This window comes from Alosa sapidissima, chromosome 3, assembly GCF_018492685.1.
Source record: "Alosa sapidissima isolate fAloSap1 chromosome 3, fAloSap1.pri, whole genome shotgun sequence".
Lineage (NCBI taxonomy): Eukaryota > Metazoa > Chordata > Actinopteri > Clupeiformes > Clupeidae > Alosa > Alosa sapidissima.
Genome location: NC_055959.1, coordinates 28,152,984 through 28,179,753, shown reverse-complemented (window position 1 = coordinate 28,179,753; position 26,770 = coordinate 28,152,984). Strand labels below are relative to the sequence as shown.

General features: G+C 44.9%; 1 protein-coding gene across 2 annotated transcripts; it reads left to right on the top strand.

Moving 5' to 3' along the window:
- The first annotated feature begins 2,644 nt into the window (after positions 1-2,644).
- On the top strand, positions 2,645-26,770 carry ppp1r1b (protein phosphatase 1, regulatory (inhibitor) subunit 1B). 2 transcript variants are annotated; one of them, XM_042086449.1, is made up of 5 exons: positions 2,645-3,294; positions 20,357-20,437; positions 21,221-21,296; positions 22,910-23,035; positions 24,970-26,770. In XM_042086449.1, the coding sequence occupies exons 1-5, from the start codon at positions 3,175-3,177 to the stop codon at positions 25,116-25,118; spliced, it is 552 nt and encodes a 183-aa protein (XP_041942383.1). In that variant the 5' UTR covers positions 2,645-3,174; the 3' UTR covers positions 25,119-26,770. The 2 variants fall into 2 exon arrangements, with proteins under 2 accessions (XP_041942383.1, XP_041942382.1); XM_042086448.1 differs by lacking the exon at positions 2,645-3,294 and adding an exon at positions 19,603-19,665.

Below are 26,770 nucleotides of genomic sequence, written 5' to 3'. Positions count from 1 at the left end.
TGTAATCTCTTCACCTCTTATTCCCCCTTTACCCACTTGTTTATTTCATTCCTTCCTCTGTCTGCTGCCCTCCCTCTATAGCACCACCCCCCTCTGGATTATCCATCATTCCGTGAATGTGGGACTGTTGTTCTAACACATTCCAGATGGATCTTAGGTTAGGCAAAAGAGCTGCTGCTTGCAACTGAACACAGCCATAATAACAGTCATTACAGCGCCTTGTAATCCCCCTGTGAGTTAGTGTGTGCATGTGCATGCATGCATGCGTGTGTGTGTGTGTGTCTGCCTGTGTCTGTAAGTGAATGAGAACTCATATCTCCCCACAAGCTTTCAATCTTATGTTTACCAATGTGTTAGGTCTGTATGTACGTGAAATCACGTTCATACTGTACACCACCACCCCCCCCCCCCCCCCCCCCCCCCCAATCTCTCCAGCCTGTGTGAACCAGATCACTGTGCATGTGGACACTAGACGTCAACCCAACGCTGTGTCCATGTGGACACTAGGAGTGAACCCAACGCTGTGCATGTGGACACTAGGAGTGAACCCAATGCTGTCCATGTGGACACTCGGAGTGAACCCAACGCTGTGCATGTGGACACTAGGAGTGAACCCAACGCTGTGTCCATGTGGACACTAGGAGTGAACCCAACGCTGTGCGTGTGGACGTGTTGTTGCCCTGTGCTCCCATGAGGGAATAAAGCAGGCCTTGTCTGGTCCCCCCTGCTCCCCTCCGAACACATCTGACCGCAGAGTGCATTCGTTGCTTTTATCTCCCTCTCAGTCAGCGCGCCGAGGCCTCCCTGACAAAGGGATGTCCTTGGGATATGAATACCTCGGTCTGGAGAGACTGTCTTTTTTTTTGTGCGTTGGGATGTTGTCCTGTCATGTGTGGGATGTTCTCAGAGACACACAAAGCAAGCTGCAGGGTGATCTCATGTGCGCCGTGTGTGTGCGTACTTGCCCCAAATGTTTCCTAACGTATCGCCACTGACGTCTTAGTCTCTCTCAAGTTTTTCGCCCATGCGTTTCAAAGTGGCGCAGAGCTTAAGTGAGTGGGCGCAGCATTGACACTTCAAAACCAAGGAGAGTCTGGAGGGATTGAGGGTGTTAGAGAGTGGCAGAGGAGAGGGATGAACAGGGACCTTCCCTGAATTTGAGGCTCAGTGGTTGTTTTGAGTGGAGGGGGTGGGGGAGTATGTGTGTGAAGAATTGGATTTCATTTTTTATCCTGAGACCACAGATGGTTGTGATTACGGCTGGGGGTACACCTGGGGTCAACTTGTCTGCATTTATATATTTGTGAGTGTGTGTGTGTGTGTGTGTGTGTGTGTGAGAGAGAGAGAGACAGACAGAGAGAGAGAATTGGATAGTTAGATGGATGAACTAGCTACCAACACTGACAGAAGCCATGCTGGTGTTTTTGTGCGTCCAGGGCCACCACACTTCCTCAGCCCAACTCTGTTTTCCACAGTCTTAAGTTACTAACTCACTCTGTCATTGGAGCTGCTTGTCAGAGTGTACTGGAGGGCAAGGGGCTGATGTCCAAATCTATATTAAGGTGGAGGACATAATATGTCAACTGCTATGTTTACTGAACTTAGTATATGTTCTTTCACTGAAACATTTCCTAATTAAATTCCCTGTATTTGTGTAAAGGGTATTTGAGTAAGTCATTTTATCACTCTTATTAATAATGGAAGCTGTTTATTATCATTACTGTGGTCTGTCATCAGTGTTCCACTGTCATCTGTAGCTGTAAGCACAAACTAATAATTTTGCCACCATAATCTCTGGATCTGACAGGCTGTCATGTTTTATTGTGGTTATCAGCCAAATCTGATTTCATGTGACCCCTTTGTGACACTCTCAGTGTCCTGCTGTCTCATTGGGCAATTCCATCCTCTCCCTACTTGTTTATAGGTAGTATGTTCTACCTGGCTATGACCCTGTTGCTGATTGGCTACTTTTTTTCTCTCAATCCAATGAAACTAAAAAATAAACAGTGTACAGCGCAACCTCAACTGTATGCTCAACCTAATAGGGGTCAAGAACTGTTCCCAGTTACCCAGCTCAGCTCTGCCAAATGTTACATGCTACTTTAAAGGGCAGCAAACAGACAGGGAGGACAAGAACAACTCACTTTTTCTGTCTTTTTTTGTCATCTGTATCTTTCCTGTCATTCTCTCCTGATCTTTACCCTGTTTACTCTCTGAGCGCTTGTCTGTCCCTCCCCCCTTGCTCTTTCTCCTCCTCTCCCTCTCTCCTCCTCTCCCTCTCTCCCTCTCTTTCTCTCTTTCTCTCTTTCTCTCTCACCCATTCTAAATCTCTCATTCACAAATAGAGGCCAAAGGAGGCTCAACAGACGGGATGGGATTATCTTTTTTTTTCTGATTACAAATCAAACACAGCAGAAGTGCGCATGCCCACACAGCCAGGCAGACACAAACACCCACACACATACACTTATATATATACACACACACACACACACACACACACACACAGACACTCGCTCACCCACGCAGGATTCCGTATCCCCCGTCCTCCCTCTCTCTCTCTCTCTCTCTCTCTCGCCCAGTTTCTCCTCCCCTCCTCTGTGTCCCCGCCCCTCTGGCTTGCCCAGCTGAAGGGACGTCCTCATTCACTCTGCCTGCACAGGTTCTCAACGAGAGGGAGGGACACAGAGAGAGAGAGAGAGAGAGAGAGAGAGAGAGAGAGAGAGAGAGGGGCACAGAAGAAAGGAAGAGAGATAGAGGGATCAAGATAAATACACTACACTGCAGAGGAGAGCTGAGCTGAGCGGACTACTGGACACTACAGAGAGAGAGAGACAGAGAGAAAGAGAGAGAGAAAAAGTGCAGATTAAAGAAAGGAAATAGAGAGAAAGGGAGAAAGAGGAGGAGAGAGAGAAAGACCATTTGGCGGTTAAGACAAAAAACGAGAGTGAGAGGGACAGCAAGAGAGGACAAGGGAGAGAAACAGTAGCAGTAGTGGTGTTGTGTGCACTGTGTGTGTGTGTGTGTGAGTGTGAGAGTGTGTGTGTGTGTGTGTGTGTGAGTGTGAGTGTGAGTGTGCGTGTGTGTGAGTGAGTGTGTGTGTGTGTGAGTGTGCGTGTGTGTGTGTGTGAGAGAGATTGGGGAAAGCTGTAGTGCTAACCTGGGGCCAGGTGAATGATGGAACCCACGGCAGCAGCACCTGAGGTGGCAGCCGAGCCCAAAGAGAGGCGGAAGATCCAGTTCGCCGTGCCGGCCACCGAACCCACCCAGCTGGACCCACGGCAGGTCGAGATGGTAGGTGCCATGGATGTGTGTGTGTGTGACCGTCTTTGTGTGTTTGAGATGGTCCATGAAGGAATAGGTGTATGTAATATAAGTGGTCTTAATGTGGGTACTGCAATCTGTGTGTGTGTGTGTGTGTATAAACAGGTGTGATTTGTCTTGCTAATGCTGTTTTGTGTGCTTTTGGGTGTGTGTGTGAGAGAGAGAGAGAGAGAGAGAGAGAGAGAGAGAGAGAGAGAGAGAGAGAGAGAGAGTGTGTGTGTGTCTGTGTTCTGTAAACATGCACCATAACCCTGCATTGTGACACAGTGAGGCAGGAGTTGAACGTATATGTATTACTTAGTTGATCTGAACTCTAATCTGCTTTTATCTCATGCGTTTCATACATATAGCAAAGCAGTGTGTGTGTGTGTGTGAGAGAGAGAGAGAGAGAGAGAGTGAATGTATGTACTGGACAAATAACTAAGTGTGAGTGTGGCTGTTTTCCCAATACTCCAAACTGTCCCCAACTTCAAAAATACAAATGGAGACCTGGCTGGCAATCAAGTTAATCATTACAGTATTAGCTGGTGTCTGTTTCTGTCTGCCTTTGGGACTGTCTACTTTGCCCTCCTCTCTTCTGTTTCTCTCTCTCTCTCTTCTGTCTGTCTCTCTCTCTTCTCTTCTGTCTGTCTCTCTCTCTCTTCTCTCTTCTCTCTCTCTCTCTCTTCTCTCTCTTTCTCCCTCTGTCTGTTTGTATGGCCAGTCTTCCACTCTTCTTCATCCAGCCACCTGCGCAGGTTTGCGCAAAGGTACTGTACCGGTGTGTGACCGGTGTGTGGTTGTGTGTGTGTGTGTGTGTGTGTGTGTGTGTGTGTGTGTGGTTGTGTGTGTGTGTGTGTGTGTGTGTGTGTGTGGTTGTGTGTATGTGTGTGGTTGTGTGTGTGTGTAGCTCTGGTCTGGGATGGGCCCGTGCTTAGCTGTACAAGCTCCCCAGTTTGTGTTTAAGGTTTTATTTTAGTCCGGGAGAAAGTGGGTCAAAGTCGCCTCCGGATACTGGTGGGGTTTGTGTGATCCAGGCCAACCCGTCACTCTCTGGAGGAAGAAGAGCAGAGAGGAGAAGGAGAAGAAGAGGTTGAGGCGAAGAAGAAAGAGAGGTTGAGGGGAAGAGAAGAGTGGAGGATAACAGAACAAGTTGAAGTGGAAGGGTGTGATTAAAGGAGAGAAGAAGCTGTAGAACGCTTAATGAATGATACAAGTGTCTAATGCACTTCACTTGGGCTTCAGGCTGCAGATAGAGCAAATGGCAGTTGTAATTTAGCTTTGCCATCCACCCCACCCTCATCAGCATTTGTCACTCTGTGTTCTTCACAAGCTTTTCACTTCCTTTTCATAGAGGAAATGGTTACTAAATGTTTGTCTGTTTTGCACTTACAAGGGTGTGTGTGTGTGTGTGTGTGTGTGTGTAAGAAGAGTTCAAGTGGTTCTGCATGGACAGATAGGTTGAGACAAATGTTAAAAGGATAAATGTTGAGTCTGTGTATGGAAATAGTAGTTTTGTGTGTAATAACGACAGTTAAAGTCTGGTGCCCTTGTAGTACTAGGCCCATAAAGTCAACCTTTCTTGCTTAAACCAACAGTTTGCCACCTTCAAGGTAGGGAGGAAAGCAGTTAGTACTGAAGGCATATTCTTGTTGACTGAAGTGTCTAACTTGTCCTTGATGTGACTTTCACTAGATGTGTATGACTGAATTGGCTACAGTGTCAATATCATGGCATACTTACGGCAAACATCTACAAAGACCTTGACAGAGAGGGATATAGTATGGTGACATTACACCTTAGAATCTCATTGTTGTAGGATTTGTAACGATCACATTATCAGCATGAATCACTCTTCACCTTTTTTTGGAAAAAGCAAAGAAAAGATGGGTAGTTTCATAATCAGAATGAGAGCTTTGTTTCACAAAGCCTGACAATTATAGCCTGGCCACGCCCACCTAGAGCTCGTTTCAGGGAGATGCTAGTCTCGAACACCATTATTCACTAACATTTCCATCGGTAGTAGGTAGGAGGAAAGGGAAGGTTTCATAATCGTGAGTCCCCAGACTCTATTCATGAAGTGGTTTTAACTAGGCTATAACAATTAGCCCTTCTTAAAATATATACTTTTTGTTTAATCTACATCTGTTGAAGGATAAAAAAAACTGGTAACTGGTCATTGCCAATTCCAGTACTTCCATATCATACTTCTAATGCTATAGAAGTGTTGGAGTGGACATCTGAAACAAATGCAGTTTTTTCTACCAACCTCAAGTTTTTGAGAACTTTAATGATCAATTTCTTGAGAACATTAATCATCCAATCGGAACACATAGAACCGGTTATGTGGTTGCCCTGTAATATTGTTCAATCTGGGCATGCATTGACAATGTCAGAGAATTGGGTTACACTTTACTTGACAGTGTCGACATAAGACACTGTCATGAACGTGTCATAAACAAGTCATAAACATTTATGACATAACGCTTCTGTTATTAAGTGACATTTGGTTTTTGTCATGACAACTTAGGGTTAGGATTGGGGTTAGGTTTAGGATTGCGGTTATAGGATTAGGGTTAGAGGTTAGGATTAGGGTTAGGGTTAGGTTTCATGTGTCATGACAGTGTCATGTGTTCATGACAGTGTCATGCAACTCTTATGTCGATAGCGTCAAGTAAAGTGTTATCGAGACTTGTCTCCACTTTGTACCACTTTACAAGTTCAGTTGTGACTTTTTGAGTGCATCTCTGATACAGTTTTTAGGCTATGAGATGTAACAGGCAGGTCAGTATAGTTGATCTGTTGACTGTTTGCAGGTGATGGCTTAGCCCACCCTGGCCCCTGCCTAGAGCCGGTCCTGTACTATATATACTGTACTTTTATTTCAATATAGAATATATGTTGGAGTGGACCAAAGCTGTTTGATGGAAAACCGTTGGAAAAAGTTATTATGATGTTCAAATTATCTGGACATTTTTGAAGTATACAGACATGTGTGGATCTGGATAAATTTAAACGCTCACCCTGATTGTGAAACAACCCAGACATTGTTAAACTGTCGTGACATTTTCCTGGTATGTTTCAGGTCTGAGTAACCTGTTACAGGGAAAGTAAACACACGGTGAATATGAACTTCACAATGAACTTCTATTGACCATTATGTTCTCTAAGTTTCTCATTAAGTTTCAACAGCACTCTCTGCAGATGCATCAACAACCTTCTCTGCATCTTCACTAACCAGTGCAAACAAGGAATTCAGAGCACTTAAAGGGACACCAGGCAACGTTTTCGTGTTAATTAATCATCTTTGTAAGTCGGTATATGGTTAAATGACTCATTACGGGGCGAATGAAGGCTCTCTCGCCCGCTCCTAATGCCTGTAGGAAGAATATCCCACTTGCAAGTTCGGTGTATCCTACCCGCCGACCGAAGCAGGATCAGTTTACAGCACAGAGGCAGACTAATGAAACGCTAGAGATTATTGCAAACGGAGCCGGCGAAGAGGCAGCGAAAAACCCTTGACGGAAGACGCAAAGAAAAGGAAAAGAGCTTCAGACCGAGCGAGGGGGAGTTTCGATGAGAAAAAGAGAAAAAGTCCCTTTAAAAGCACAAGGACTGATGATGTTAGTGACCAGCTGTATATCAGTATTTTCCCTGTAGTTTCGCTGGGCCCAGAGGACACAATAGTAGCCGGTAAACAACCAGGTGGAAATGTACCTGGAATTGGGGTGAGGAGGATGTTTAGACTGTTTGGTGTGTTGCATGTGAGGCCTCTAAACCGATCTGATGACCTCTGAGTTGGGGTCAGTAATGCAAAGTATTTTACCACAGTTCGGGGGGAAGTCTGGGGATTGTGGCCTTGAGTGTCCTAGACTCAGATAGAGGATTCCTGTAGGAACTCACTTGGAGTTAGCATCCATCACAGAGTTCCAGACTCTTCTTGGCCGTGAGCTATGGTTCAGAGGGCATTCTAGTAGCTATGTGTTGTCTTAATGCCCTACTGAGGTACTCTGTGTAAGAAACGCTTGAACTACCAGATAGTGGAAACATAGATGGAAGTATGTCCAGTTAAAGCATGGACAAGTGTGTAGTACCTGTAGGGTTACCTATGGGAACACATTTAATGGAGGAGAATACTGCTGTTTACATTCAAAAGCTTATCTTTGAGTGTTGTAGATTTTGTAGTTGTGTGTGTGTGTGTGTGTGTGTGTGTGTGTGTGTGTGTGTGCACTTGCAAATGTGTTCATGCACACTTAAGTGCCGTCCCTGGGGATATAAAAGTGGGTTCACCTTAAACACCCCTGTGTGTACACTCATTCCCTCACTCACGCCCTTTCTCTCTCACACACACATACACACACACGCCCACACACGCCCACACATGCACACACTCAAACAAGCGGCCCTCTCACACCACAGGTGGCCTAATGTGATTATTGCAAATGATTTAATGGCACCAAACAACCTTAGATGGCTTCAGATGAAACACTATCTCCAGGAGAACTCTGAGCACCAATGCCACAGAACAGATCTGAAAAAAGTCAAGTAGAACAGCTCTGCTTTCCATTCCATTAACTCCTGCACTGTTGTACGAGTTTATGCCCACAGCAGCAACTGCACACCTACTCACACACTCACCCACTCACTCACACACTCACTCACACACACACACACACACACACACACACAATCCCTCACTCACTCACTCACTCACTGACTCACTCACTCACTCACTGACTCACACACACACACACACACACACACACACACACACACACACACACACACACACACACACACACACACACACACACACACACACACACACCCATATTCAAACACAGTTTATTTGAAAGAAGGAAAGCTTTCATTTGACACAGTTACTGGGGAAACCATATGTTGGCCACTGAGTGCAGCAATTAGAAATAGACATTATCTCTAATGATAGGTAATAGAGTAACTACAGCCATTATGGCGTCAATGATTTGTTTGTACGTAACATAAACAAACTGCTTGACACACACATGCAAACACCCTTACAGTATACACAAAAACAAATATGGAGTATAAAAGATATGAATCAACACTGAATAAATAGTCAGTGGTTATTTGTTATCCGGCAAATTTCTCTATCATCCCTCCCTTGCGCTCTCTCTCTCTCTCTTGCTCAGACGTCATACAACGACCTTTAGTGCAGTGAGTGTTTGTGTGTAAACACAGAGAGGTAAGGGACTGTCAACACACACTCCTATCAACAGAACATCAGAAATGCATTTACACACACACACACACACAAGTGAGCAAGCAAGCACATTCCTTGGCAAAAACATGCTAGGAACTAACAATGCTTTGGTTAACAGTTTACAAGTGACTTAGCTGAATAAATATGTGAAAGAGGGAGATAGTGAGTGAAAGCACGTGTGGGTAAATGATCGTGGGTGTGATTGTAACACACACACACACACACACACACACACACACACACACACACACACACACACATACATCCTACCATAGACAAAAATGGGTGCGCAAACGCACAGACATATTGATCAGTAAGTCTGAGGAAGAAAGGACACTATAGGGAAAGAGAGAGACTTATGAATGAGAGAGAATGAGAATGAGAACAATGAGAAGGCCTAATAGTCCACAAGGTGAGTACTTGATAGAATACATATGAAAGGATAAGTGGAAAAGGTGACTGAGGTAGTTAGAATGATTGAGGGAACTAATCTTGGTGTGTGTGTGTGTGTGTGTGTGTGTGTGTGTGTTTGTGTTGTGTAAACAGTTCAAACACATTTTTTTTTTTTAATGCGACAGGATAGTGGAGAATGACAGGAAGTGAGTGGGAGAGAGAGTCGGGGTGGGACCCTGGGTTGCCGGCGTACGGTGCAGGTGCCCCAGCCAGATGCGCCACGGCTGGGGCCCAAACACAAATATTTAACAAAACCTAAATGATTTGTGTTCTGATGACACTTGAAACAGCAATCGCATAACCCATTGCATATGCATACACACACACGCGCGTACGTGCGAGCGCACACACACACACACACACACACACACACACACACACACACACACACACACACACATAAGAAAGAGAAGGCAGGGAGGTTACCAGCTCCTTCAGACATCACCTTTCAACCAGCATATTGCACCCATAAACATGACATACTTTTCAACTACTCCTGTCCACACACAGACATGTGTGTCTCTCTTTCACACACATGCACACAGCATGTCAGCGTGTTCCTTCTTGTGTTCAGAAATGTTGAAACTGTCTACACGAGGAACATTTGACTTCAGTGTCTAGTAGTCACGAGAATCTAAGTATCTGATCTACGGAACAGGAAACAGCTCTGTTGTAAGCTCCTCGCCCCATACGACTTCTGCTCCTCGTAGCTTTGCTGCAGGCCCTGCATTAGAGTCTAGTGCACGTTAGTGGGGCTGCTGCCTACCTGCTCCTAACTGATGCTGTATAAGAAATGAGGTGCTGAGCGCTGGTTATTCTACTGAGTAGTGCTGAGTCTCATCTGGAGCTTTGGGAATGGGTAAGGTTCTCATTTAGATGATGGATGACCTCAAGAGTCTTTAGCAGCGGGTTTTCTTCTTAAAGTGAATCTCTCTCTCTCCCTCTCTCTCTCTCTCTTTCTCTTTGTGTCTGTATTTATGAGTGAGTGTTCCTTTTAGATAGATAGATAGATAGATAGATAGATAGATAGATAGATACTTTATTGATCCCCAGGGGAAATTCAAGGTCTCAGCAGCATACAGACAACACAAACACATTCTTTAACAGCAGAAAGAGTAATTAAAGTATCTAATATAAAAACACAACTAAGCAATAAGGACAGTAGAAGATAAAGAATATGCGAAATATACTAAAATACAAATATACTAACTAACACTTAATCTAAATCAATTCTAAAAACAGTATCCACATAGTGGTGATTAATCAATCAGAAGCGCTTGCGATGACTGAGGCAGGGACTGAGCCAGTGATTTTCTGTGCATAGTAAGGTAAGGTAAGGTGCTCTGTGTGAATGAGTGTCATGGTGATAGTGCAATGGTGATAGTGGTCATGGTGATAGTGCAAATGAGTAAGTCCAACAGTGCAACAATGCAGAAATAAAGTAAAGTCTATATATCTATATATTTAACTATTTTAAGAAAAGGTATAAGTGTGGCCACAGTTCGGCTGTGGCATGGAGGGAGGGGTTATGCATATGTGCTAATGTGCTAATATAGCATGCAAACAGTGAGGCAGAAAGACAGTGGTAAAAGTGGCTAGTGGACAGACAGTATCCAAACATGGAGGGGGTGAAGAGGCAGACAGACTATGCAGAGAAGTCTATCTCTCCTCTTCCCTTAAGTGAAGCATTGAACAGTTCAATCGCCCTGGGGACAAATTACTTTCTCAGTATGTCTGTTGTGCAAGGCAGTGAGCGAAGTCTCCAGCTGATCAGTTCAGCTCCCACTACAGAGCCAGCTTTCCTTACCAGCCTGTCAATTCGCCCCGCATCCTTCTTCCTTGTGCTTCCTCCCCAACATACTACTGCATAGAAGAGGACGCTGGCAACAACAGACTGGTAGAACATCCTGAGGAGCTTGCTGCACACATTGAAGGACCCCAGCCTCCTCAGGAAGTACAGCCTGCTCTGCCCTTTCTTGTAGAGTGCATCAGTGTTGGCTGTCCAGTCCAGTTTATTGTCCAGGTGGAGACCCAGATACTTGTAGGTGCTAACCACCTCCACATTGACCCCATCAATGTGGACTGGTAGCAGAGTGGGCTTAGACCTGCAGAAATCCACCACCATCTCCTTGGTCTTTGAAGTGTTAAGTTGAAGATGATTGAGTTTGCACCATTGCACAAAGTCCTCCACCAGGCTCCTGTACTCCTCCTCCTGCCCGTTCCTGATACACCCCACAATTGCAGTATCATCAGAAAACTTCTGCATATGGCATGACTCGGTGTTGTAGCAGAAGTCAGATGTGTACAGGGTGAACAGGACTGGAGAGAGCGCAGTTCCCTGTGGCGCTCCGGAGCTGCTGATCAGTGTCAGAGAGACAGTTCTTCAGTCTAACAAACTGTGGTCGCTCGGTCAGGTAATCTGTAATCCAGGTTACCAGGTGAGCGTCCACACCCATCTGCAAGAGCTTGTCTCCCAATCTGAGGGGTTGGATGGTGTTAAAAGCAATTGAGAAATCAAAGAACATGATTCTCACAGCACTTTTCCCCTTGTCTAGGTGAGAATGTGTCCTGTGTAGAAGATAAGTGATGGCATCGTCCACGCTCACTTTCTCCTGGTATGCAAACTGTAATGGGTCTAGTGCATGGCGTACCTGGGGTCTGAGCATAAGACCAATCGCTCCATTGTCTTCATCACATGTGATGTAAGAGCGACAGGTCTGTAGTCATTAAGCTCACTAGGGTGTGGCTTCTTAGGGACGGGGGTAAGACATGATGTCTTCCACAGTGTTGGAACTTGTCCAAGGCGTAGGCTCAAATTGAAGATGTGCTTCAGTGGCTCCCCCAGTTCAGCAGCACAGGCCTTGAGTAGCCTTGGACACAGTCTGACAGGCCCCGCTGCTTTATTGCTGCGCAATTTCTTTAGTTGGACTGTCACTTGATCTGTTGTAATGGTGAGGGTTGTAAGGGGAGGGGAGGGGGAGGGGTGCATCTGGGATCTGTGTGTCTGATGGCTGTTGACTGAGGTCGTTGTCACCTCATTGTTCGTGATCGCCATGTGGGGGAGGGGTGCAAAATCCAGTGATGGTGGGGGTACGATAGCCTGTGATGATGGAGGTGAGTGTTGCACTGGTATTGAGGGGGTGTGGGGGTGGGGGCTGGGGGATGGTGGACAGACCACCGCCATTGGAGCGTGAGCAGGGTAGTCAAACCTGTTGTAGAAGTGGTTCAACTGGTTCGCCCTGTCCAGGTCCCCCTCCACAGAACTGCTGTTCTTCTTCTTTTTAAAAGCCTTGGGCGCTGTTGAGGAGTTTCAGACACAGTTGAAAACAGCATAGTGTCCTTTTGGAACATTCCTCCCGATTTGGTATCACCCACTTCCTCACCCCATCTCTGCCTCTCAGCTGACATGAGCTGTCCTCTGTAAAGCGCTCGAGAGGTGATTTAGTGTACGTGAAGGAGTGAGTGACACACGGCACACCCACCCATTAAATCTGCCATACTTGTGGCTTTGAGGTTTCTGAGTGGAGATTCCCTGCATCTCTGTCGATCAGGGCAAGGCGAGGCATACTAGTGATGTGTGTCTCCAGGCACGTTTCATGTACTCTGATTATTTACAGTTTCGTTATTTGTCAGAATGACATCACCTGTGCTGTGGAAGTAGATTGCTAAAAACTAGGCTGCGTGTCTATGCTTGTGTACAAAACATTCTCATGACCACCACCGAGTTCCACCGATCGCATGCCACTTCCCCACTGTGTCGTCTTGGTTGCTGACACTTCACTGACTTTTGTGTGTGTGTGTGTGTGTGTGTGTGTGTGCGCTCCTGGCGCGTGGCTATATTTACACCTGTATGTGTTTCCGACTTGCTAATATTTCCCTGTGCTCCCCGTGAGGCCCTGACTCTCATCCCAGTGGATAATTTGTGCTCCATTACTACATAACAAATCCTACCCACAATCCCCTGCAGGCCTAGCTGTACCCCTAGGTAAGAAAACCGATTCATTAAGCACACAACGGGTGGTGGTGCTACACAGAAATAATTGTGTGCATGTGTGTGTGTGTCAAAAAGGAACTTAAGAAACTGTTGGGCTGCCAGCAGGGAAAATTTAGGTCCCTCTGAAAAGCCACAACAAGACCCCCTGATGCTGTTTTGATCCCAAATTCTCTGTGTGAGTGAGTCTGAGTTCTCATATGCCGACAGAACACACTTTCCATGTTTCCATAGCAAAAGCACTCAAGTAGAAGAACAGATACTTGGGTTAAAAAAAACGTCTGTAAAAGTTTAAGTACTGATTCAACTTCTTTACTCGAGTAGAAGTAACAAAATACAGGCTCTAATATGTACTCAAAGGGTAAGGAATCCCGCTTTTTTGAAGGACTATTTTACTGGCTGTTACTGTTGGAAGGAGCAGACTGCAGCCCACACAGATACTGTATCTATTCCAATTTAACAACTGTTACTCAAATAACAACTTCTCACTGTCCCTAAAACTACCAGGCAAGCTTGTTGCCTTGAACCAAGCCAAGGATGAACTTGCCGAGAAACAAACATTCTGTTTTGAGGTAAGCTTGCTGGTAGAATAGGCCTAGTAAGTGGCAAATGACAAAACAAATAATAAGACGCGTCATCTGTTAGACCTTCATGTCCTGATAAAGCGCTAGATTTCAGAGAGAAGTGTTTCTGTTATCATGTAACCATTGTGTCTGGCACTCTATTGCCTGTGGCGCCTCAGCATATGTTTCAAAGGCGTCCCCCTTTTGTCCACTATTGTCCAATCCATTCATTTCTTGATGCTGGGAGACACACATTACATGAAATACAAATAATCAATACCTCCCCTCAAATGCACCAATGCAAAAGTACCAAGGCTATTTTGAAAATGTATGGAGTAGAAACTATAATTATTTCGGTTTAGATGTAGGTGAGTGAAAGCATGATCATGGTCATGGAGACAAACAAGAGAAAAGCTCTGTTTGTTTTGTGCCACGGCGTCAGAACTGTCATTTTTTCATGGTTGTGTTCTGTCCGTTCTCAGCAGAGGCAGTCCTATGACTGTGACATTCAGCATAGCCTTGCTGTTATGTAACTTACCAGGAGCATGGATAAACATCGGTGGTTAGTTGTGCAGTGACGTGTCCTCTCTCTCTGCGTTCCTCATAGATTATGGACTGCTTTAACCTGTTGAGGAGTACGTTCACAAATATGTGATTAGAATGTTCGCAATCCGAGAGTTCCATATTATGATGCGACGTATATCGTAGAATTCTAGAAGAAACCAGGAAAATAATTCACTCCTCAACAGGTTAAGTCCCTCTCTGTGCATTGGGTCTGATCCTAAGCTCAATGACAGTGGTAAACACGTTTGCAAAAGCAGTGTGTAAAATGTGGACAGGTCCATTTCAGGTCAGCTTAATAGGGAGCAGGGACTACAACAGTCTTACAGTATATTATTATTACATACAGAGATGGCGTCACAGATGAACACCACTTCCTGTTATTGCTGTAGTTTTTCATAGGCACTTCCTAGTACTGATTTGTGAAGGGCAGGGAACCAGCACTCTGCTCTGTTGTGCAATAGCACAGTGTACCAATGGAAAATCTGTTATTCAAAGATGTCTGTTTGTAGAGTTGGATATTTTACTAGATTTAATGTGTCTGCTAAAATGAAATGACAAAGATCCAAAGAAGCAGGCAAAGAGTGAGATAAAGGAGAACCAAGAACCACGAGAGAAGAGTGAGATTTGTTAGTGGAGATCAATACCCTGTCAATTAAGGGAAAAGTCAATATGAATGTCAATATGAATGAACAAACTGGAGTGTAATAGACATACAGGCCTGTAGTCAATATGTCTGTGCGTTTGCGCACCCATTTTTGTCTATGGTAGGATGTATGTGTGTGTGTGTGTGTGTGCGTGTGTGTGCGTGTGTGTGTGTGTGTGTGTGTGTGTGCGCGTGCGGGTGCTGAGATCTAGTTTAGGGTGTCCTACTGCGTCGGCTGATGCTTTTAATAGGCTGATAGTGCTATCAGAGAAACATTCTCCAGGGGGGAGTCCCACATCTGCCACAGTTATGCCCTGCACAACCCACCCACCTGAGCATGGACTCTCTCTCTCTCTCTCACACACACACACACACACACGTGTACACAACCACAGCCCTTATTGCACCATACTCATCACTCTGTTTGTCTCTGTCTCCCTCCCACTGGTGCCCTGATGGGCAGGGGCGCTGCTAGGGTTGTATTCCATAGTAGCACCATGGCCCAGGGCGCTAATCACCCCCCCCCCCCCCCCCCCTCCAAAAAAAAAAAAGAACGGTGGCTACCCTACACGTAGAGGTGTTTCAAGCTTTTTAAAAGTTATGGGATGGGGGAGATTTCACCCAGGGAATTTTTTTTACATTCTGGCTGCTAAACACACCATTTTAACGCAATTTGGGTGGGACAGAAATACCTAATACCTTTACAGAGCAAGCAGCTCTGGCCATATCGGCTCTGGCTCATGACGTGAACATTGCTTTAAATGCATTATCGCTTCACTACCCACTATCGCTTCACAAACACGCGAACAAGGGAAAGAAAAGAAAAAAAGAAACCAATGAGCTTATGTCGCAATTTGCGATAGGCCTAGAGAAAAGACAGCTATGCTAACCTAACAATAATGATTTGCTTACACTGCTGTTTGTCCCAAACTTTGAGATGATCCATACTCCGCATTAACTGAATCTTATCAATCTTGAAACCCGAACTGATGTTCCAAACAGCGTGACTGTAGAATGCCTAATCTCACTACCTGCTAAGAACAGTGCTCCTATTACTGTTAAACACCTGAACAATATTAAGCTGCTGTTTTCTTTTCATGACGAGCACTACGCTTGAATGATTTATGACTGAATGGAACGTTGCGTTTTTAAGCGTCAGAACTGCTTATCATGTCGTGACAAAGTTTAGGCCTACACCAATCATCTTCTAATGTATCCTTATGTTGAGATGCCCATTCTCTTTGCCCTAATCATCATTTGTGCCCGAAGTATGTTTCAATTAAGACAGTACACAAGCTATTTTTGTTGTTGTAATATTTAATAATTTCATGAATAAAGCGTTTAAAAATTGTACGCACAGTGCGTAGGCCTACTGGATTACGGCTGGCGGCGCCATTGCTGATGGGGCATGTCTCCTGATTAGTAGTGGATGTGTGCACATCCCCACCGGTGTGGTGCAGGGCAAATGGAACTAGAACGGCAAAGGAACGTCGGGTCGAAACGTTGCAACACAATAAATATATATGGGAGTTTTAGCAGAGTGCGGGCATTTTATTCCTTTGCATGTCTCCTGATTACCGCTCCATTCTTAGGTTTGAATCACCTTTTAGAGCAAAGACTGCTGGGAAGGGACTGAGAACCAGTTCTGAGAGACAGAGACAGAGACAGAGAGATGTGATGCACTGTGATCATAAATGATCTGGTATATTGAGTAACAGAGACACAGCCTGTCAGACTGATGTGTGTGCATACAGTGCCCTGCTCTCTGGTCAGTTTTAAAATGGCCCAACCATTTTAAAGATGAATGGACCAAGCAAATGTATTGTCCACGACAGTATTTCAACCACTCTTCGGTTTTGACAGTTAGCAAGAACATCTTTCATAACAGAGACTATAAATGATTGCCTGAAATAGACTGTCTGTCTACTTTGCATAGCCCAGAGAATAATGAATAATGAAAATGATAGTGAAATGAGGTAATGCTTCCTGTGAACTTCCTATCATTATACTGACATCACTGTATGATTGAGAACAATTCCAAATCCGATCGGTATACTGTATGTTTGGATGTGTTTGGTTCTGAGTGCGGAGGCTGTGCATGTCAGTCTTTCTTGAGAATTTTCTTAACCAAAGTTAGACAAGTTTATTAACCTACAGTTCTACCTGAGTACTCACGCACACACCTGCACATACACACATGCACCTGCACAGTGCGCACAAACACACACACATGCACCTGCACAGTGCGCGCACGCACACACACACACACACACACACACACAGACACTTTTACACCTGCATGTGCACCTGTGCTGCTGAAAAGCTGTTTTCAATGAGAAGATCAGAACAATAAGCCTCTACAAATGCTGGTGCTGCACATAGAGATTTTTTCTCGTGTGTGTGTCTGTGCGCATTTGCACATGATGAAAGAATGTTTGCTCATTAAGCATGTTTCAGAAGTCAGATTTGATGGCTTGAGTCTGTAGTGTAAAGAGAGAAACTTACGTAATTCCTAACGAGGTTCTTTTCAAAGCCAGAGAATTACAAGACTTATGGCTTCTGGTTACATCATTGTCTGTCACTTTCACAATCCTTGTCACTTGGTGGGGGAGAGAGAGGTTCTTGTGCATGTCCCAGTTTGCAGTAATGCTTCTCATTCATTGGTCTCATTTCATTTCATCTCTCTGTGTTTCTCACTCCACTGCCTCTCTCTCTCTCTCTCTCTCTCTCTCTCTCTCTCTCTCTCTCTCTGTGTGTGTGCGTGTTGGGTGGCTAAATGTTGGTTGCCCCATCAGCTGGAATATGGGTTGAAAGCTGAACAGTCCAAATCCATCTGATTTCATCTGACACATAGCTTGTTGATCCAAATGTCTCTCGTCCTCTCTCTCTCTCTCTCTGTCTGACATATTTCTATCTGGGCTATTATTTGAGCTAATTTTAGACCAATGTCTTGGAGTAAAGTAAAAAAAAAAAATGGAACCTGTGATAAATTTATAAATTGTTACAAAACACCTCCTTGACCTTAATTATCTTTGCACCACCAACCCTGTCTCTCTTCTTGCTCGCGACCTCTCTCTCTCTCCTTTCTCTCTCTCTCTCTCTCTCTCTCTCTCTTTCCTTCTCTCCTTCATTCCTTCACCTGACCTCTTTCTCGTCCTCTCTCCCTTCTTCATGCATAAACAGACTCTGTTGATGTTTCACTCTCTGAAGCAGGTCTCATCCACACACACACACACACACACACCACCACCACCACCACCACCACCACCTCCTTGCTATTGCTTTGCTTTATCCGTATGGAATGATAGACTGACAGAATGACACAGACCGAGAGAGAGAGAGAGAGAGAGAGAGAGAGAGAGAGAGAGAGAGAGAGAGAGAGAGAGAGAGAGAGAGAGAGAGAGACACCATATGAGGTGAGGGAGTGTAGATGGGGACTGTGAATGGCAGGGATCTTTAAATAGGGCAGTGATGTGCCATTAGTGGGGTTTACAGGAGCAGAGATGAACACAAGAGTGGATAATGGAGAGGATTGGGGCAACAAAATAATGGGACTGAGTTTAGCTGGGCATGAAAAAAGGGACAATGAAGCCCCCTCAGGATAAGAGAAGAGGTCAATAGGATGAAGAGAAGAAAGGGAAAGAGAAGAGGAGAAGAAAAGGGGTCAAAAGGAGAGAGATAGAGAGAGCGAGAGATGGTGGGATTTAAGTGCTGTTGGAATGCTGTGGGTGTTGTCCCAATAAATGTGGCTCTGATCTGTGGCCGGTTGTGCTGGTAGCTTTCCACCATGGCTAAGTCGCACTGCTTTGGCAACAATTGGATTGTTAATATGACGCAAAACCTTACGTCCACCCACAATCACACCAGCATGCTGAGAGAGAGGAAAAGAGAGAGAGAGAGAGACTAGTATTGTTTGAGTCTTGAAAAAAGAGGGCTAAGAGGAATATTCCATTAATTACATGATTTATGAGTGGTCCATCACTGGAATTAGCCCTGCATGTGCAAGACACTTCCCGACAGCTCCCTAAATTCCAGTTCTTACAACATTACCCTGAGACTATATACATTATAGTGTTTCATATGTCATATGCTATATGTTTCTATGTCTCCTTAGGGTCTGCAAGTAAGACGTAGAGAGAATATAACGAATGTGTCCTAATGAATGATGAGCCACATATTTCCATGGCCTGAACGCTTCCTCTGCAGACTGTGGCATGACCTTATGTTTGATTAACTTTTACCCAGAAATATGTGTTGGTGGATGTCATGTCTTACACCACGGCCTCCCCACACCCAACACCCTCTTAGGGGACTGGAGTCTCTCATGCCTCCCTGTAACCCACTTACATCATCATCCCACAGATGGCTCCAGCAAAAGCCAGCAAAACAAAACAACAGGGTGAGGGTGCAACCCCACGGTCAGCACGTGTCCACCCCTGGAGTGGACGCGGTCACTGCAGCCCCACACAGACCCAGCTGTCTACACACGCACAGCTGTCTCTCCCAGCACCTCTGACCACTGTCATGTCAGCCCCCCCCCCCCCCCCCACCCCCACACACACACAGTATCGCCCACGGAACAGGCCTTGTTTGTAAGAGGGCCCCAGTCTCCATAGAGGGCCCAAGACAGGCCCATGCTGAACCCTCAGGAGAGTGAGCTTCTGCTGGGAAGACAGTAGGGTGGAGAGGGGACAGGGCAGGGAGGAGTGGAGGGATGGCTGATAGAGGCTGTGGATGGGGGAGATTAGCGTTATCACCTCTCCATGTCCTGTCAGATGCGTCAGGCTGCCGCAGAAGGGGGTCTACGCGCAAGCTGACGCACTCACTCGCACTCACAGACACACACAAACACACACACTCTCTCAGAATGGATACAGGCTCAAGGGGAATGCGTAACTCCATGCACGTATGTACAGTGCTTTTAAAATATAGATAAGCTGAAAACTAGAGGGATAGGATGACTGACATACACACGCTCAACAACACACCGGCACAAACACACGCTTCCACTACACCTAATTGGCAGCTAATATGCATTAGTGAAGCCAAATACACAACAGTTAGAGCCAGCATGTACTGCTGATGTGTAGCTGTTTCTGTCTAAATAGGCACCACAACACGGAAAAAATACTTTCTCCTGTTTTTCTCTATGCCTCTTTCTCTGCCCCTCTAAGTCCCAGCTTGTTGTGTAAAAGTCGTTTCTGAGCATGATTTCTGAGGGTCATAATTGCACGTAAGCTGTGGCAGAGCAGCATGAGCCAGAACATTCTGGAAGACTCCTGCCTGTGTTTGGATGGCCCCTCGGAGCTGAGGTCACCCACTGGCTGACCCATGACCTCAGCTGGAATTTTGATTGGAGCAAATCCTTGATGAGGCGGCTGTGTTCCAAAATGCCCCCCTCCCCTCCCAAGGAAAAAAAAGAAGGTTGAATGTGGCTGGCCAGGACGTTAGATGACAACTCTCATGGCAACTGTGTTCAGAGTCAACTGCACTGTATTTTTTTTGTTTGTGCTCATGGGTCAAGGTTGTCTGTTTTTTCTCTCTCCCTCTGTGTGTGTGTGTGTGTGTGCGTGTGTGTGTGTGTGTGTGTGTATTAGATACGGCGTCGGAGGCCCACACCTGCCACCTTGTTCAGAGTGGCTGACCAGTCCCCTGAGGACGATAATTCTACTCACCAGGTGAGACATCTCCACATCCAGTCAGGAGGATCTAGATCTCCACACCCAGCATGTAACATTTACTATGACACACACACACTGAGTATATATATATATACTATAAAGTCCTCCATCAGTGAGGGAAACATTCAAGACCTACTGCGGACAGATGAAACCAGTGATAGTGGGGAACTTATTCTTCATACACATGCAAGTCAATATCACATTATCACATTTATATCAATAAGTAATACTAAAATAAAACAATTATAACAGCTAAGTGGTGTGTAGCAACGAATTTACAGGGGTCTGCTGTATAAACTATAAAGCCTAAATAAATAAATTTCAATGTCAGAGTTCATATGCACACATAGACAAGGTTGCATGGGATTTCTTTATTAGCTAATGAAATGTTGTTTTGGACTGTAAGCCTGCATGACATGCGACACACACATATCACCTTGTATCATAGTTTAGAGCTAATTCAGATGACTGTTATGTTGTAAGAATATGATGTACCCGGGTCTTATCCCAACACCCAAGTCTGAAGAACAAACAAGACATTCTGATTCCTGTCTTCATCTCGTTAACCTCCACATGCACATTGTATTCTCTTTGATGAATATGACATCAGAGGAGCGTGCTACATCCTTCCTGTCAGGACACTTCCACTCAGTGGAATATTTAATTGCTCATTCCACTTGTCTGTTTGAGTCTGTCACTCCTTTGTGAGTTTATTGGTCTAGATTTTCTAAGAACACCCCCCACCCCACCCCTGTCTTTCTTTTAACTTTCCTTCTTCAGTGGGTCGTTGGGGAGAATGGGGTTCTCAAGCCCAAACGAGTCAACCCAAATGTGTACCAGCCGCCATCACTGAAAGGTATGAATGTGTGCTCAAACATGAGGTCAATGGTAAACTGCACTGCGTAGTTATGTTGTGTGTGAGCTGTGATGTGGCTTGCTTGGCTCGGCCCTGTGTTGTTGTGTATACCCTTTGCCAGTGTCCAAATGTGCTGGTGTGCCTGCATCAGTCTGTTGGGTATGCAACATGCTTCTCTGTGCTTCACTTGCACTGGTGTTTTATGTTCTGTCTTTGCACGTCACCAGCATTGAGGAGTGCACGTTTTTATATGTACATGCATGTGCATGCCAATTCACATGTGTGTGTGACAGAGTGAGAGAGAGAGAGTGAGAGAGAGAGAGAGAGAGATTAGAAGTGGTGACAGCTGTGGTGGGTGTAAATCTGTGTGGCCTTGGATCATCCAGGATTACAAAGTAGAGCATACAGCTGTGCTTGCACACACACACATACACACACACACACACACACACACACACACACAATAGACACACAGATGCACTCATACACTACATTCATCCACCCATCCATCCATCTATCTATCCATTGATCTACTCATCCATCCATAGTTATCTGACTATGTTGATATATAATTTTTTGTCTATTTGGGCAAGTACCTTTGTCTGAATAAAACTCAGACATAAACATGCATAGGCAATGTATGCAAAATGAATGAGAAATGTAACTTAATAGTTCATTTGACCGATTGTTCCATCCATCACACCAGTCTGCACAGGTGGACTTACTTGACCTGATCATTAACAGTTTGCTTCTGTGTCTTGCATGTTACAGTAACACTGGATTATTCCCTCTCAAATAAAGCTTCTGCTTTCCAGCTGTGAACTCACCTGCAAGAGAAAAGGGGGAATATTTTAGACTCAGACGCACGTCCAAGCTTTTTCATTACTCCTGAAAGAGGGTCTTTTATAAGTGAAGTGAGTCACTGCGGCCTAACACACATAACCTATCTGTGCCATCTCCCCACTGATAAATCCCTCATCAGTGCACATGTGCAGACTGAATGCTGCCTTTCTGTGTGGGAGATCAAAATGAGTACTTAGAGGGCCCAAGGTTGTAGCCGTTGTGTAAGTGAATGTGGTTAAGATACAGAAAGAGAGAGGGGGGGGGGGGGTAGAGGAGAGGAAAGACGACAGAAAAATGTCAAATCAATAGTGTATTCAAGGAAAGCCAATAGAAAAGAACTGTGTGGTGAAGCTTCTGCAGACTTCATGATCGCTCCATTGATGGTGGTGTCTCGCTATAAAGTGTACAGAGGCTCAGAATGTTTTTCACTTTGTCTGTAGGGGGACTCTGCTGGTGTGCTTTTCTAACTGTCTCTGGGGCTTTCTGCCTGTCTGTCTGTCTGTCTGTCTCACTCTCCATCTGTCTTCCCTGTCTGTCTGTCAGCCTGTCTGCGTGCGCCTACTTGTCTGACATTTGAACATCTCAGACATCTGCAGCCCCTGGCGTAGCACCCCAGTGATGCACATGACACCAAAACCTGTACCCTTTTTACCTATGGATGTGTCCCAATGTGTGTGTCCCTGCCTTGGTGGGTTGTGTGTATGTTCCCGGTGTGTGTGTGTGTGTGTGTGTGTGTGTGTGTGTGTGTGTGTGTGTGTGTGTGTGTGTAGCCGTGCAGCAGATGGCTGAAGCTCAGATGCAGAAGCTAGGTGTGTACCCACACATGGAGGAGGAGAATGAAGACTACCCTGGACAGGGTGATGAGGACGAGGAGACAGGCCTCACTGAGAGCAGTGGTAAACACCGCTCCAGACACACACACACACACACACACACACACACACACACACACACACACACAAACTAACACGCTCTATCATAATTCACACAAACATGCACGCACACACATACACAATCTCTCTCTCTCTACCGTAATTGGGGCTGGTTGTGTTTGCAGGGGCTAATCGGCCCTGCTCACGCTCAGATGGCACTCTCTCCTCTCCTCTCCTCTCCGTGCCCTTGTCTGAGCCAGTGACCTAAGCAGCGTCCGGCCAGCTGTGGCCATCGTGCCAGAGGAAGACCAGCCCAGCTACTGCTTCTGGCACTGCCTTAAATTAACATCTCTTTTCACACCTACACACACACACACACACACACACACAGCACACACTTATTGTGATGCAAAACATGCACACCCCCCCCCCCCCCCAAAAAAATGCAGAGACACTCACACACATACACACGCAGATGCAAAACACATCAGTGAATATTCACACACACACACACACACACACACACACACACCGCAGGCTCAGGCTCAGTGTTGCATGCAAATTCAGATGTGCCAACCGACACAACAAAAAAGGAGCCAGATAGCGTTTAACTGTCAATCGTCCTCCAGTAGGGCTGAATCATGCCTTTCCTGTAATAACCAAAGAGGACGTCAAATGAATGGCACACATACACATAAATAGACCCTTTCAAGAGAGTTCCATTATCAGCATCATAGTTGGCCCCACAAGGCTTCCGTTTTAACATTCCATATGTTATCTTAATGCAGAGGAAGTAGATTGGGAACCAAATAGAACGTTCAAGCATTGTTTTTGTTTTTATTGTTTAAAGGGTCTATACATACAGTATACATACACATAAATATACACACACACACACACACACACACACACACACACACACACACACATATACATATACAGTACATACAGAGAGAGAGAGGTGTTTGAAAATGATCAATGGGATTACAAGCTCACAGAGCTTGTTTGTGAAGTGTGAGTGGCCCACTATCTGATCCGTGTGTTACCCTCTGAGCTCTACCCTTTTGGCCTATCCCCACCTCTATGTTTCTTTTCTTAGCTTTTGGAACAAGCCTGTGTATTTATACATTCATTCATTGTGTCTGATGGAACAGCATCTCACTGTATCATCACAAATACAATTGGCCCAGAGTTTTATGCCAAAAAAAGGTTAATGTGAATTTTGAATTAAATGCTTCATAATCTAATATTTGAAAATATGGACCTCTGTTGAAAACAGGCAGCAGTGAAACAACTTTTTAAAAGTTGTATTTTACTTCCTATTGATTGCAGAGTTGGATGACTAATGTACTGTATGTATCACTTCATCTTTATTGGTGAAATCGCTTGGCATCACTAAGGCCAGGGCTGAGCACAGGTAGCCAGTGACCTCAAAATGCAAAGCACATAAATGTAATCAGATATGGCCAGGAGAGAGATGTTCCATCAGTCCACTATAGTATCCACCATCACAAAGGCCTTTTTAAAGGGACACCAGGCAACGTTTTCGTGTTAATTACTCATCTTCGTAAGTCGGTATATGGTTAAATGACTCATTACAGGGCGAATTAAGACTCTCTCGCCCGCCCCTACTGCCTGTAGGAAGAATATCCCGCTTGCAAGTTCAGTGTATCGTACCCGCCGACCGAAGCAGGATCAGTTTTCATCCTGCATCCACAGCACAGAGGCAGGCTAACGAAACTCTAGCGATTGTTGCAAACGTGTGTATAATGGCAGAGTCGGCGAAGAAGCAGCGAAAACCCTTGACGAAAGATGCAAAGAAAAGGAAAAGAGCTTCAGACCGAGCGAGGGGGAGTTTCGTAGAGAAAAAGCATCAAGCTTGCCTGGTGTCCCTTTAAAAGCGTCCAAGCGCTACAAAAGTTGTCACACTTTTATGACATCACTTCTATTTCACATAGATCAACAGGAGGTCGGACCTACGGACACCGGATCCGGGATGGGCACAGCGGTGGCCATGGCCCGGAGCGGCGTGGAAGAGGAGAGTGAGGAAGAGGAGGAGGAAGAAGAGGAGCAAAAGAGAGAGGAGGGGAGTCGGAAAGGGGAGTGACTGTAAAAGAGAGGTGGAGAGAGATGGGGATGGGGACAAATAGAAGTGCAAATGTATAAAAAGACTGACCCACTTGAAAAATAAAAAGGCATGAAGGATGTGTGTGTGTGTGTGTGTGTGTGTGTCTGTCGGTGTGTGTGTGTGTGTGTGTGTGTGTGTGTGTGTGTGTGTGTGTGTGTGTGTGTGTCTGTCGGTGCGTGTGTGTGTTGCATGCATGTGTAAGAAAGATTGTTCTATGTGTTTAGTGAGTGCAATTGAACACAAGACAAGCAGCACAATGGGTAGACAGGAGAAAAAAAAACATGAAATATGGGGATGAAACAAAATGACGATGATTGACATAAATGGGAGCGATATGTCATCATTTTATTTAGACATTTGTGAAGAGCAGTCTGATCATGATTCATTGAACCTTATGGTCATAATGGTATGGAAATATTACCTGTAAGCACAGTGTCACATTGTGGTATTCCATTTGACCGTGTAGTCATTTTCGACAGAAACTCCTGTTCGGTGAAGAATGGTACCAATATATGGGACTCAAGACCAATGGCATGGATGGGAACAACATACAGACACACACACATGCAAACATATGTTCACATACCCAAAGTTGTGTGAACGTGTCAGTCAGTATGTGTAAAGTGTTTGTAGAGGTTGACATGTTAAGCTGATTTAACCTCCTCTTAATATCACTCACAGCAAGTGTGGTATGATAACATTTCTGAGGGTTGACATGTACAAATGACGTCATTGTTATTCAGTTGGTTTGTGAACACTACACTATGGCCTAGAGGGCAGAAAATGTCAGATATTCCATGGCAGTTTCATAAAAACATGCATTACTACTGCCATCTAGTGGCGTATGCACCCACACTACATTTTAACACCTTGCACCCCCCCCCCCCCCCCCACCTTACAGAAGGGGTATTATAGTGTTGGCTTTATATCTTGTATATAGCTTTCTAATCAATTTAGGCCTATCTTCCTCCTGTTAAAAGTATTTTTAATTGTGATCTCTATCGTTCAGCAATAATGACCTGTTCAATCAAGTTGCCTATTTGATCATCTGGAATTGTTCTCTCTTCAGTTGCATTTCTCTCTTTCTCTGCTTCTTTCTTTCTCTTTTCTCTCTACTGATTGCTATATTATTCACTTGAGTATAACCAGTTTTTTTTTTTAATGTCATCTATCACAGACGTACAAGACTGAATGTAATGATCAGTTTAACTAGGTTATTAAATGTGTTTCCTGTCAAAACACAGACCGTTTTCCCAAGCCCATTCTGTTGTAACTGAACATGTAGGACTATTCAGACCTAGGCAATGATTGAAGTGTTTTTCTAATAAGGGATCTTTGTCTGTGCTGAGGTCTCTGGGCTGCATGTCAATAACTTTGTTCTAAGGGTTATTTGCTACCTTCCTAGAGCTGGTGTCTCTCTCTGTCTCTCTCTCTCTCTCTCCCTCTCTCCTCTGACCACTGTCTGCCCACAGCAATGCTTAAATTGATAACCTTTACTTTACTGATTCCCTTCATTTATTTGAACTTGTTTTAAATTCATTCCTGTTTGTTTTAATCTGTGCTTATTGAATTCAGTTCTGACACTTGTGAAGTTGTATCAGAGAAACAAATATAATATTCACTGAAATTAA